Source organism: Anguilla rostrata, chromosome 6 (assembly GCF_018555375.3).
Source record: "Anguilla rostrata isolate EN2019 chromosome 6, ASM1855537v3, whole genome shotgun sequence".
In the NCBI taxonomy this organism is placed as follows: domain Eukaryota; kingdom Metazoa; phylum Chordata; class Actinopteri; order Anguilliformes; family Anguillidae; genus Anguilla; species Anguilla rostrata.
In genome coordinates, this window is record NC_057938.1 from 35,462,932 (window position 1) to 35,475,215 (window position 12,284).

Sequence of the window (12,284 nt, forward strand, 5' to 3'; positions counted from 1 at the left end):
CACACATACGCACATCCTCCAGACATACGACACACATATACCCTCTCCGCTGTTGGCAGCAGTTGACAGACTTGAGAACCCTTCTATAACTCACGCACGACTCGGTCTCTGCAGCAAAATTCCAGCTTTAATGTATTTTTTTCACAATTTAAAAAAAGCAGCTGTCTGCACTACAAAAACCCAAATTTACAAAAAGGAGAGAACACATGATGAGTATCTGAGCAGGCCTACATATTTGAATCCAGACAGAGAGGGGTGGTCTTGCATCCAACCACCGACAGGGCTCAGCAGCCCTTTCCTCAGTGATCTTCATTCACACACCAGCTCTGTCTCGACCACAAAAAAAAGGACGGCCTGGGAAAGAAGCTCATCTCTGTTGTGGGATGGGGACTCGTCGTTCTCAAACAAAGGGGAACTTGTCAGTTTAGCTTCTTTTTTTTTTAGCCTGGTTTGCAGTTCCTGGTCACATCCCAAAAGGTATGTGGCCTGACCTACTGCCTTCTCATCGATGCACAGACCAGCTGGAACACCCCAACAGCAGATGCACTGTCATCTCCCAACAAACGTGCTCGCTCTCTCAGGACGTAGTCATAGTCTCCGCCCCGGCATTTCCCACTCTTCATAACTGCAGCACCAGACAGTGCAAGTGCCATCACGTTTCATACTTTTTTCTCCATATTGGTTAGCCACATCTCCCTCGCTCTACAGAGCCACACTATAAGCGACCCACCATGGCTGTATCTAAGCAATCAAATACTAACCAGAGTGGCTTTTCCAACCTAGTCACATGCTTGTGCCTTTGTTTTTCCTGATATGAAGAGACCCTGATAACAAGACGATGGAAAAAGATGTGGACTAAAACTAAAAAAACGTTTCGTAAATATTTGCAGTTTTTTGTCAGTGATACAGTGAGCTCCATAATGTTTTGGACAAAGATACATTTTTTTCTTGATCTAGCTTTGCACTCCACAAATTTACAATTGTTATAAAATAATTGTTTGTACTTAAAGTGCACATTCTCAGCGTTTATTTGTTCGGATTTTCATACACTTTGGTTTCGTTACATGAAATGACAGCACTTTTTATACATAGCCCCCAAACGCTCCCCATTTCAGGGCATAATATGTTTGGGACATTAATGTTATGCAGAAGAAAGTAGTCATGTTTAATACTTGTTGCATATCCTTAGCATGCAATGACTGCTTGAAGTCTGTGACCCATAGACATCACCAGTTGCTGAGTATATTATCTGGTGATGCTCTGCCAGGCCTGCACTATAGCCATCTTCAGCTCCCACATTTTTTGGTGGCTAGTTGCCTTAAGTTTCTTCTTTAGCATATAAAATGCATGTTCAATTTGATTCAGATCAGGTGAATGATTTGGCTTTGTGAATAGTTATTGGCTTTGAAATACTCCTTTGCTGCTTTAGCAGTATGTTTGGGATCATTGTCTTGCTGTAGGATGAGTTTGAGCAGATAAGATGTTTCTGTACACGTCAGAATTCATTCTGCTGCAGCTATCATCAGTTACATCATCAATGAAGACAAGTGAGCCAGTAACTGTGGCAGCCATACCTGCCCAAATCATAACACCCCACCACTGTGTTTTTCAGATGAGGTGTATCTTGGGGATCTTGAGGTTTATTTTGGCCTGCACACTTTGCTCTTCCTGTAATTCTGATACAAATGAGTCTTCATCCCATATGTCCAGAAGACCTTTTGCAGGCTCTTTTACGTACTTCTTAGAAAACTCTAATCTGGCCATCCTGTTTTTGCAGCGAACTAGTCGTTTGCATACACTGAAGAGTGTTTCTGATCTGTCAAACAGGTGTTTGGGGGCGTTTCTTCATCATGGTAAGAATTCTTTGGCTATCAACTGTAGAGGTCTTCCTTAGCCTACCAGGACCTTTAGGATGACTGAGTTCACCAGTGCTCTCTTTCTTCTTAATGATATCCCAAACAGATGATTTTGGTCAGCCATGTAATGGATTCCTAGACTTTCATTGACACAACTGTGGCCAATGAAATGCCAATCAGAAGCCTATAATCAAGATGAGATACGGAACACTCTCTTCTACCTGCACTAAGGAAGCAAGTGAACTCACCTGACTAATTAGAAGCACCTGTGAAGCCATTTGTCCCAAACATTGTGGTGCCCTGAAATGGTGGGACCACGTACAAGTGCTGCAATTTCCACATGGTGAAACCAACATTGTATAAAAATATCCCTTAATAAAAGCTGAGAGTCTGCACTTTAACCACATGTGCATCATTTGATTACAAATCTAAAGTTGTGGAGTACAGAGCCAAACCAAACAAAATATGTATTTGACCCAGACATTATGGAGCTCACTGCATATAAACTAAACCATGCAGCTTTGCTAGATTTTTTTTAAATACAAAATGTACATATTTTATCAGATAAACATAATGAGCCTCGTTCACATTCTCATTTTCTTAAATGATTCTTATTTTTGCTCTAAAAATGTTCCAACAAAAACCAAATATGGGATTCATAACACATGTGCTGACCTTTGTTTTTGTGCATATCCCAGGTGTATGAGTGCTGACTCTGTTATTTTGAAGTGCAATCCTGATCATGTGATTTGCATAAGGAAACAGCCATGAACAAAGACAGATAAGAAAACAAATGATGAATGCCGAAATGTTCTTGGAAATGTTCTTACACAGTTTACGATCAAATGTGATCGTATGCATGTTTTGTGAATGAGGCCCAGTGACTTCTGTATGTCCTTGGGGAAGATCTACAATCGTAGATAGGGTCAGGCAACAACCTGTCCATGTGTGTAAATGCTCTATAGAAAAGCTGCTCACCTAAGGTACAGCTGACCTACAAAGCTGATCTACTAAGGCAGGTCAACGGAAATGCCTCTGGCTTGCCTCAGGTATGTCGGACCTACAGATGAGGAGGGTCTGTAGAAATGTGGCTGAGGAACTACAGCGTAGTTTCATCGACTAAAATATGTGATGTCACTCAATTACCGAAACATGGTTGCACCCCATTACACTTGCGCTCAGAAAATGCTGTTGCGTGGGGCTTGGGGCTCACGAATGCAAGGACTGAACACAGAGAATCTATTTGGCATCATGTCAAACTCGAGTAAGAAGAAAAGGCCCCTTTGTTTAAGAAACAGCATAGGAATAAAAGTACATGAAGAGCACTTAATCAAAAACAGGAGACTGCAGCACATTAAACCGACAGCATGAAATCACACTGAGGAAGGGAGTGCGTTCAGAATGAAAGCAAGTTCATATGCATGAAGGAGCCTTACATCACCAGTTGTTTTTTTTTTTTTTGAAAGTTGGCTCCTTGTGTTTCCACTTGTGTTCAATAATTCTGGGCTCCTTTCACACAGGGCAATGGGTTTATGTCGACTGACAGGGGTGTATTTTTCGCGTTCTGTCGGCACGGCAACCTTGAGGGAGGGCTGCAGAGGTTCCGCGTGTGCTGAAAGCTCGTCCGCCTCATCTGTCGGTCAAGTCGATACGAGCGTGGACTTTGTTCCAAATAGGAAGCCGCTGGATTAGACTGACTGGAACCTCGCCAGAAGTAGTCAACAGGGCTTTGAAGAGGAACTTTTTCAAAATGTCTCACTGTACCTGCATCAGCAATTTCAATTGTCCTAAAATAGACTTTTCCCCCAGCCTGTGGAATGAGAAGTTTATTTTTTTCACTGTTACTGCACTCTACCTCCGTCCAAAGTTGTGCTCAAGCCACTGCCGGACGTTTCCCAGGTTGTAAAAGAAGGGGCCCTTCCCCCCCAGGTAGGCGATCCTCCTCTTCTGGACGATGCAGACCCTCTCGAAGGAGACGCCGTAGGCCGTGTTGGCGTTGTTGTCCATGCTGTCGGTGACCAGCTGGCACTGCGGCGGAATGGCAAAGTGTTCCAGCAGCCTGCGCGCCGCCAGGACCCGCTCCTCCAGGCTCCGGTGCTGCCTCACCTGAAACGGGTGCGGCCCGGCCACCGGCACCGCCCAGCCATCCGAGGGGTGCGCCTCGTCCACGTACACCAGCAGGAAGTCGGCCACGTCCGAGAAGTCCTCCACCAGCTGCCGGAAGGCGGGCAGCTGACTGATGAAGGGGGGTCAGGTGGCAGAGCCAAAGTTGACCACCAGGGGGCGGTCGGAGCATTCAAAATCCAACAGGTGGCACTCATCGCCTGCCTTGTTCCTGGGACTCCGCTTCCGGCCTCTAATGGATGGTACCTTCACAACCTTGGAGTTGGGAGCCTCCCCACCAAGCTTCACCTGGGCACAAAGAAAATGGAGAGACTACAAGCTCAGCCAGACTATATCGCCCCACCTCAGCTAAGGGATGAGGTCCATACACAGTGGAGTGCTGAGCTAGCCCACCTGCTCTGCCAGGGCTCTGCCCATTCAGCCCAAAACATACAAATAAATACTTTCACACAAAGACTGCAAAGCATATAAAAAATTATAATCTCCCTCACACGCACACACACAAATGTGCACACGCACACACAAACACACACGCATGCACACGCACATATGCACACATGCACACACACGCGCACACACACACACGCACACACACATGCACACACACACACATGCACACGCACACACACACACACACGCATGCACACACATATGCACACACACGCACACACAGGCACACACATATGCACACGCACACACACACAAACTAACACACCGAGAGACGCATTTACATGTGTGCACATATTGAAAACATATGTACAAGCACACACAAAGGAAAAGACAGCCAGCATTCATGCAAGCAGGAAAAATGTGGTGAAACTCTCACAGTAAATCTATTGCACTTCTTAGTGCTGTCTCAATTAGTGGTTAAATGAACTGCTCTAGGCCATAAAACTGTTAATATAACAACTAATTAATCTTAGATTGATGTGGAATTTATATGCTCAAACCCCTAAAAGGGTATACATGAACAGAAGAAACATGTTTACATGTTTTTAAATGTCCTGGGAGCACAAAATGTTACAACAATGCATTTCTTTTCAAAAGGACAAAGCTGTTATATGTCAAACAAGCTGTCAAATAAGGATGAAATCAGTGGTCCAGCAGAGCTAAATTAATTTAGACCACAGCTGGAACACACCATTCATATACCCCCAGGCCCGAGACTATATAAATATAGTGAGCTCCATAATATTTGGGACAAAGACATTTTTTTCATGATTTGGCTCTGTACTCCACAATTTTAGATGTGTAATCAAGCAACTCAAATGTGGTTAAAGTGCACATTCTCAGCTTTTATTAAAGGGTATTTTATAAACTTTTTCATCATGTAGAAATTACAGCACGTTTTATACATAGTCCCCCCATTTCAGACAAGCTTAATGTTTGGGACACATTAATGTTATGCAAATAATGTAGTAATGTTTAGTACTTTGTTGCATATCCTTTGTACGCAATGACTGCTTTAAGTCTGTGCCCCATAAGCCTCTTTTCCACTGTAAGAACAGTTCTGAGCACGGAGAGGAGCGGTTCCAATGGTGTTTCCACCTGGAAACGGCTTGGTGTGGAACGCTTACACACCACACGAGTTTCTCGGCATGGTTAAACAACTGTGCTCAGTGCAGCAGAACCGCTCGGGTGGGCGGGCTTAATGACGTAGGTATTCACTGACTGGTTTCACATTTACATCAGTTTTGTGACTGGGCGCTGATCCACTGCTTCACATGCTGTCGTCACTAGTTTTTCTTCTTAGATACTTCCTAGTCCTGGTTTTAACAGCCCGACAAATGGAAACAGAAACGGTAACCGTTCCCACGAGTCCTGAGCAGCGCGGAACAGCACGGAGCGCCCCTGGTAACCGTTCGGCCCCACGGTGGAAAAGAGGCTATTGACATCACTAGGTGCCGAGTATCTTCTCCGGTGTTTCTCTGCCAGGTCGGTACTGCAACCATCTTCAGCCCCTGCTTGTTTCAAGGACTAGCTGCCTTAAGTTTTATTTTCAACAAAAGTAAAGCATGCTCAATTGGATTCTGCTAGGGCGAAAATTTCCCAGTTCTGGGCTTTGAAATACTCCTTTGCTTTAGCAGTATGTTTGGGATCATTGTGTTGCTGTAGGGTGAAGCACCATCCTATGAGCTTTGAGGAATTAGCTTAAACTTGAGCAGATAAGATGTTTTTGTACACTTCAGAATTCATTCTGTTGCAGCTGTCAGCAGTTACATTGTCACTGAAAACAAGTGAGGCAGTACCAGTGGGAACCGCCATACATTCCCAAATCCCAACACCACAAATGCCAATGGGGGGGGGGGGTGGTTGGATCTTGGTTTTGGACCTTGGTTTTGATTTTGGATCTTGGGCCATTTCTTCTGGCCTCAACGCTTTGCTACTGACATCACTCTGATACAAGTGCATTTTGATCTTATCCATCCACAAGACCTTTCTTCAGAACTTGGGAGGCTCTTTTAGGTATTTCTTGGCAAACTGTAACCAGGCCACCCTGTTTTTGTGACTAACTAGTGATTTGCATCTTGCAGTGTAGCCTCTACAGCACTGTTCCTGAAGTCATCTGTGAACAATAATCACTGATACATCCACGCCTGCCTCCTGAAGAGTGTCTCTGATCTCACGGACAGGTGTTTGGGTTTTTTTCTTCATTGTAGTGAGAATTCTGTGGTCATCAACTGCAAAGGTCTTCCTGGGCCTACCAGCCCTCTGAGATTACTGAGTTCACCAGTGATCTCTTTCTTCTAATGATATTCTAAACAATTGATTTTGGTAAGCCTAACGTTTAGCCTATGTCTCTGACTATTTTCTTCCCTCTTATCTATCAGCCTCATAATGGATTCCCTGACTTAATTTGGAACAACTCTGGCCCTTACGTTGAGGCCAATAACAGACTCAAAAGGCAATCATAAGTCAAAAATTAAAACTAGATACTGCAAGCATTATTATGCTCGCGTTAAGGAAGAAACTGAACACACCTGACTAATCCCAAACACCGGTGAAGCCATATGTTCCAAACATTATAGAACACTAAAATGGGGGACTGCGTATAAAAACTGCTGTTATTTCTACTTGGTGAAACCAAAATATATAAAAATAAATAAATCAAAATAAAGATAAACACCCTTTAATAAAAAGAATCTGAACTTTAAATACAAATTCAAAATTATGGAGTACAGAGCCAAATAAAGAAAAAAGATGTCATTGTCCAAAATATATGAAGCTCACTATATATATATATATATATATATATATATATAACATTGTTTGAAAAAGAAACTACTTAGTTCGCAACTACTTCAGTTGCCTGATAATGGGATAATGTAGCCATCCGCTAAGAATATACCAATTATTATACCAATATATTATTTTTATTGAATCATAATAATAATAATGATGATAATATTGCTGTTGATGATGATGCTGTTGTTGTTGTAGTAATAGTAGTAGAAGTAGTAGTAGAGACAAAAGCCGCTTTGCAATAATGATCGTGTGGGTACAACTAGCCCATTAAAAACAAGTTTGGAGCCTTGCGTGTACAGGGGTGAAAAAGTTACGTTTTACGCATCGTTACCTGCTTGTAGGCATCCAGTAGGAAACTGTTCCATATCGAGCGTAAACCTGCTGAAGTCAGCATGCGCTGCCACTCGCCACAGGCTGCGGACCTCGAGAAGCTGAGAAGTGACATCACACGCCTTAGGAGGACCACCGAGTCATAGAGCGCCAGGAACAGACAGTTCGAGAAAAAGCCTGGTAATATCTGCAAGGCAACCAACAAGTCCATGCTTAGCGCGCCGGCTCTTTGCTGCGTGGAAAGACTGTCCCTCTGTTTTCGTACTTTTTTGCTTTTTCCTAAATTTTCTCCCTGTATATCCATTCCGTTCTGATGTCCTGTTTCCTGTACTGTTTCTGGCATTAAACTTGTAGCAATATTACTCTTCAGCTTTTTGGCCGGAAAGGTATCCCCTAGTCTAGCTCTGCGCATTTCTGAAGTAGTGCAAGCGTGAAGAGGTGGATTCAAAGCTTTTACGCGGTCCCCAAACAACTCCCCCTCCCCAAATGCCCTCCTCCGTTTCCTCTCCTTAGGTCGCTGCGCTGTTTGTCAGCTGCAAATTGTTTTGTGTAATAGTCCCCGGAGCTTGTTTGTGGTAGGATCATGATATCACTAGAAAGTTCCCTCCCCGTACTGAGACTCCACAGAAAGTATAGAATTAACAGACAGTACTTTTTGTTGTCAAACCAGGTCATTCTGGAGCCAGTTGTTGTGCGCTATAAGAGAGTGCACGTGTACACCTTTAAGAAGGTTGGAGTGACGTTAAGGTGACGCATGAATTAAAGTTCTCTTTCATTTGGGCTTTGTGATGGTTAGTAAATAGCCACCTTATTGAGTTCTGTTTCCTTTCCCATGTGAAAGATCTCAATATTTTTTCCGTGACTTGATTTAATGAGTAAATCCAATGTTGATCGCTAGCCGCTGTAGTAACCTACGATAGAATACTCGGGTACCACGCACGTCATTGACACTGAGCCAAAAGTTAGAATCCATTGCTCAATGACGGTCAAAGTTGAGGTCTGTCTGAAACATTAAAAATAACTTAATTTGCCAGAGGTGTTTAAACAGCTGTATTGCAGCATACATTACATCAGGTAGGCTACATATGCCGTTTATTGAATTATGTATTTAATACGTGTAGTTATACATCTTTACATATATGTTCCCTTTATTTTTTATCACAAATGTCTTTTAATGAACTGCCACAGCCCACAACATATCGATATCCAGGTCATTGCCACTTGTGCGCAACGGGAGCGCGTTACATCTCAGTTTATGTGTTACAGTGGGGTTAAGGGGACCCAGGGTAGGGGACATCATTTAGGCATGGTTCGGGGGTTTTGGAAGAACTTACTTTTATACTCTGCTTTCTGCAACATCTAGAATGGACGTTTTTATGTCCGTGAAGGGAGATTCAAAAAACGTGGTAAGCAAAAGCCATTTCATTATGTTGGACATTCCGTTTGGCACGTTTTTATTTATTAACGTGGTGCTTTTCTACATCACGAATAAACGTTTAGCACTTGGAAAACCTGTCTGCCCACGCGTACTTTCGGTTGGAGAGAATGCATTGAGTCTAACAAAAGGATTCTTGAAAACATTCTTACATTTGGCATTTGGGATGACAGTTTGCACAAGCCGTAAGTCAAACATCAAGTGTTTGTTTGTGTGTGTGCAGGGTCGCCCGGAGGATTTCTTCCGAAGGTAGGCTGAAAAAAATGCTGATATCCAATTCAATTAAGGCATTCGAGTGTTGTTTGGCATTCTTCAACATTGATACGCAGACTTATTTTTGCAGGCAGTTGAATTTTAAAAATGTAATGTAGATGAGGTAACCAACGTACATACCCTGCTTACGACCGAAAGTGCCACTGTGTGACTTGGTATGACCGATCATGTGATGCAGCAAACTCGTCTAGGTTTGAGTTCGAATCCCAAGGCGGGAGCCTGTATTGTCCTGTGATGCTTTGCTCAAGGAAACCTGAATTGCTTCACCAAGAATCCAAGTATGTGACAGTTTAAGTGGACTATATTCAACAAGCAATGCAAAACACCTTAGATAAGCATGACTGGAAACAAAATGGTTGTGTGAAAAGAAGCAACACTGGGGGTCTGTTGTGTATTGGAGTATCTGGAGAGCTAGGTGTACTGAATACTGAGTCAGAGCCAGCGGGATTTCTGATATTCCAACTTAGGACAACTAAAAGCCCTATTTGCACTCTTGTGTCATTCACAGACAAAAAGAAAAAAAGACAAGAAAATCTGTTGTGTCCTTCTTTGTTAACGCAAACATATTATCATACATTAAAAATGAAAACAAAAAAATAATAAATGACCATGCAGATAATGTTATCTTCCAGATGGACTGAGTTTACTTTGCTTTTTTTAAACATATTTGCCCATTTTGCAGTATGTTTACAATAATAGGAGGCTACAGAATAGATACAGCTAACAAGAAAGATGTGGGCGAGACAGATACCTCGGGCTAAAGGAAATCAACAGTCTACATGTGGATTATTTTCACTGCAGGAAGTCATGTACTTCAGTACCAGTCTCAAAACAGCCTGTTTTTTTTTTTTTTTTAATTACTCCAGCACTGATGCACTCTTGGCCCACAAACAAAGGCTGCAACTGCAGAAAACTTCCTTCTGAAGCACAAGACGACACGCTGCTTACAGGGCTAACTGCTCAATCAACCCTGGTTTAAAATATCAAAGACTTTACCATGGAATTAGGCAAACTTTTCATTCTCCCCCAGCTAAATTCCTTTTGATAACTTTTTTATCAAATATTTCCCCAAATTTTAATGCTATCCAAATACATGGCTGAATATTTTAATGAAGCAATCAGATTTGGCACCTTGCTCAATGGTATAATGCCTGCTGGGAATTGAATCTACAACCTCTGCTATTATTCCTCCTGACACAGTGGTTCAGGTCAGAATTTGGGATTAAGAAACCATAGATTCTGGAGATGGACCAAATTGCACAGCTCCAATCTGAATCCAAATAAATGAAAAGATGTTTCCCAAATTACCAAGTACTTATTCTCCCCAGGACATTGCTTAAAATGAAAGGGCTTATTAAGAAGTTCAAAAGGAGCGACAGGGCATATATCTTAACTCCAAAAGACCTATTCCTCCAGGTTTGAACTGTAAAACATGCATGGCATTAAAAGAAAAGCAAGCCACAAATTATATTTACTTCATCAATAGCAGAACACAGTCTTAAAATACATTTTAAAAGGGTATGTATTACTCATTGATATAATAGTGCCGTGAAAAAGTATTTGCCCCCTTCCTGATTTCCACTATTACTGGATATTTGTCATACTGAATTGCTTCAGAGAAAATGGAATGTTAGACAAAGGCAAATAAAGAGTTAAGTAGTAGTAGTAGTAGTAATAATAATAATAATAAGAAGAAGAAGAATAATAACTTTATTTATATAGAACTATTCATACAATGGTTTGCAGCCCAAAGTGATTCACAGAAACGCATTTGAAATTACAAAATAAGCCAATTATGATTCAGCTTGAGCTCATGAACAGATCTAGAACAGAGCAGAGCTCATGGCCACTTCCAATACTGGGAAAAATGGTCACCACAAAGTTTCTACAAGCACACTATGCCACAAATCAAGGGACATTCCAGAAGGGGATGAGGGAAAAAAAGTTGTTGAAATATATCAGACTGGAAAAGGTTACAAAGTCATTTCTAAGGCTCTGCGACTCCACTTAACCACAGTGAGAAGCATTATCTCCAAATGGAGAACACTTGGAACAGTGGAGAATCTTCCCAGGAGTGGCCAGCCAGCCAAAATTTCTCCAAGAGCAACAACTAATCCACAATGGTACAAAAATCCCAAAACATCCAGAGAACTCCAGGGCTCCCTAGCCTCAGCTAAGATCACGGTTCATGACTCCACAATAAGAAAGAGACTGGGCAAAAATGGAATTCATGGGAGAGTAACAAGGCTTCTGGGATAATGTTCTATGGACAGAGGAGTCAAATGTGGAACTTTTTGGAAGACGTGGGTCGCATTATGTCTTGTGCAAAGCATCATTTTACAGTAAGAATCATACCAAAAGTCAGACGTGGTAGTATTGTGATGTTGTGGGGATGCTTTGCTTTCTCGGGACCTGGATGATTCTTCTCACTATTGGAATAGACCATGAGTTCTGCTCTGTTCTAGAAAATTCTTAAGGAGAATGTCTGGTGATCTGTTCATGAGCTGAAGCGTAATTGGCTTGTGCAGCAAAACAATGATCCAAAACACAGAAGACCCCATCTGAAAAGAAACAAAACTAAAGTTTTGTTGAGGCCAAGTCAGAGTCTTGATCCAATAGAGATGCTGTGGCAAAACGTTTAATGAGTAGTTCCTGTTCAGAAACCTACCAATTTGTCAGAATTTAAACAGTTCTGCAAAGAAGAGTGGGTAAAAATTCCTGCAGTGATGTGAAACTGATATCAAATTATAGGAAGCATTTGCTTGCAGTTATTGCAGCTAAAGGTAGGGCAACCAGTTATCAAGGAGGCAATTACTTTTTCTCATGAGTGATATGGGTCGTTGGTCACTTTATTCTTTAAATAAATGATATGATTTTTAAAACGTGCTTTGTGTTTATTCAGGTTCCCATTTATTCTGGTTCCCTGTCTAATATTCAATTTTGTCAAAAGATCTGAAACCATCCCGTACGACAAATATGCAATAATAGAGGAAATCGGAAAGAGGGCAAATACTTTTCAC

The 12,284-nt window shown here is 41.9% G+C and overlaps 1 protein-coding gene across 1 annotated transcript; it reads right to left on the reverse strand.

Annotated features, from left to right (window-relative positions):
* Window positions 1–107: 107 nt before the first annotated feature.
* On the reverse strand, window positions 108–8,239 carry LOC135257014 (type II iodothyronine deiodinase-like). Its single transcript, XM_064339360.1, has 2 exons — window positions 7,558–8,239; window positions 108–4,268 (listed from the first exon to the last, which is right to left on the reverse strand). The coding sequence occupies exons 1-2, from the start codon at window positions 7,966–7,968 to the stop codon at window positions 3,708–3,710; spliced, it is 972 nt and encodes a 323-aa protein (XP_064195430.1). The 5' UTR covers window positions 7,969–8,239; the 3' UTR covers window positions 108–3,707.
* Window positions 8,240–12,284: the final 4,045 nt, after the last annotated feature.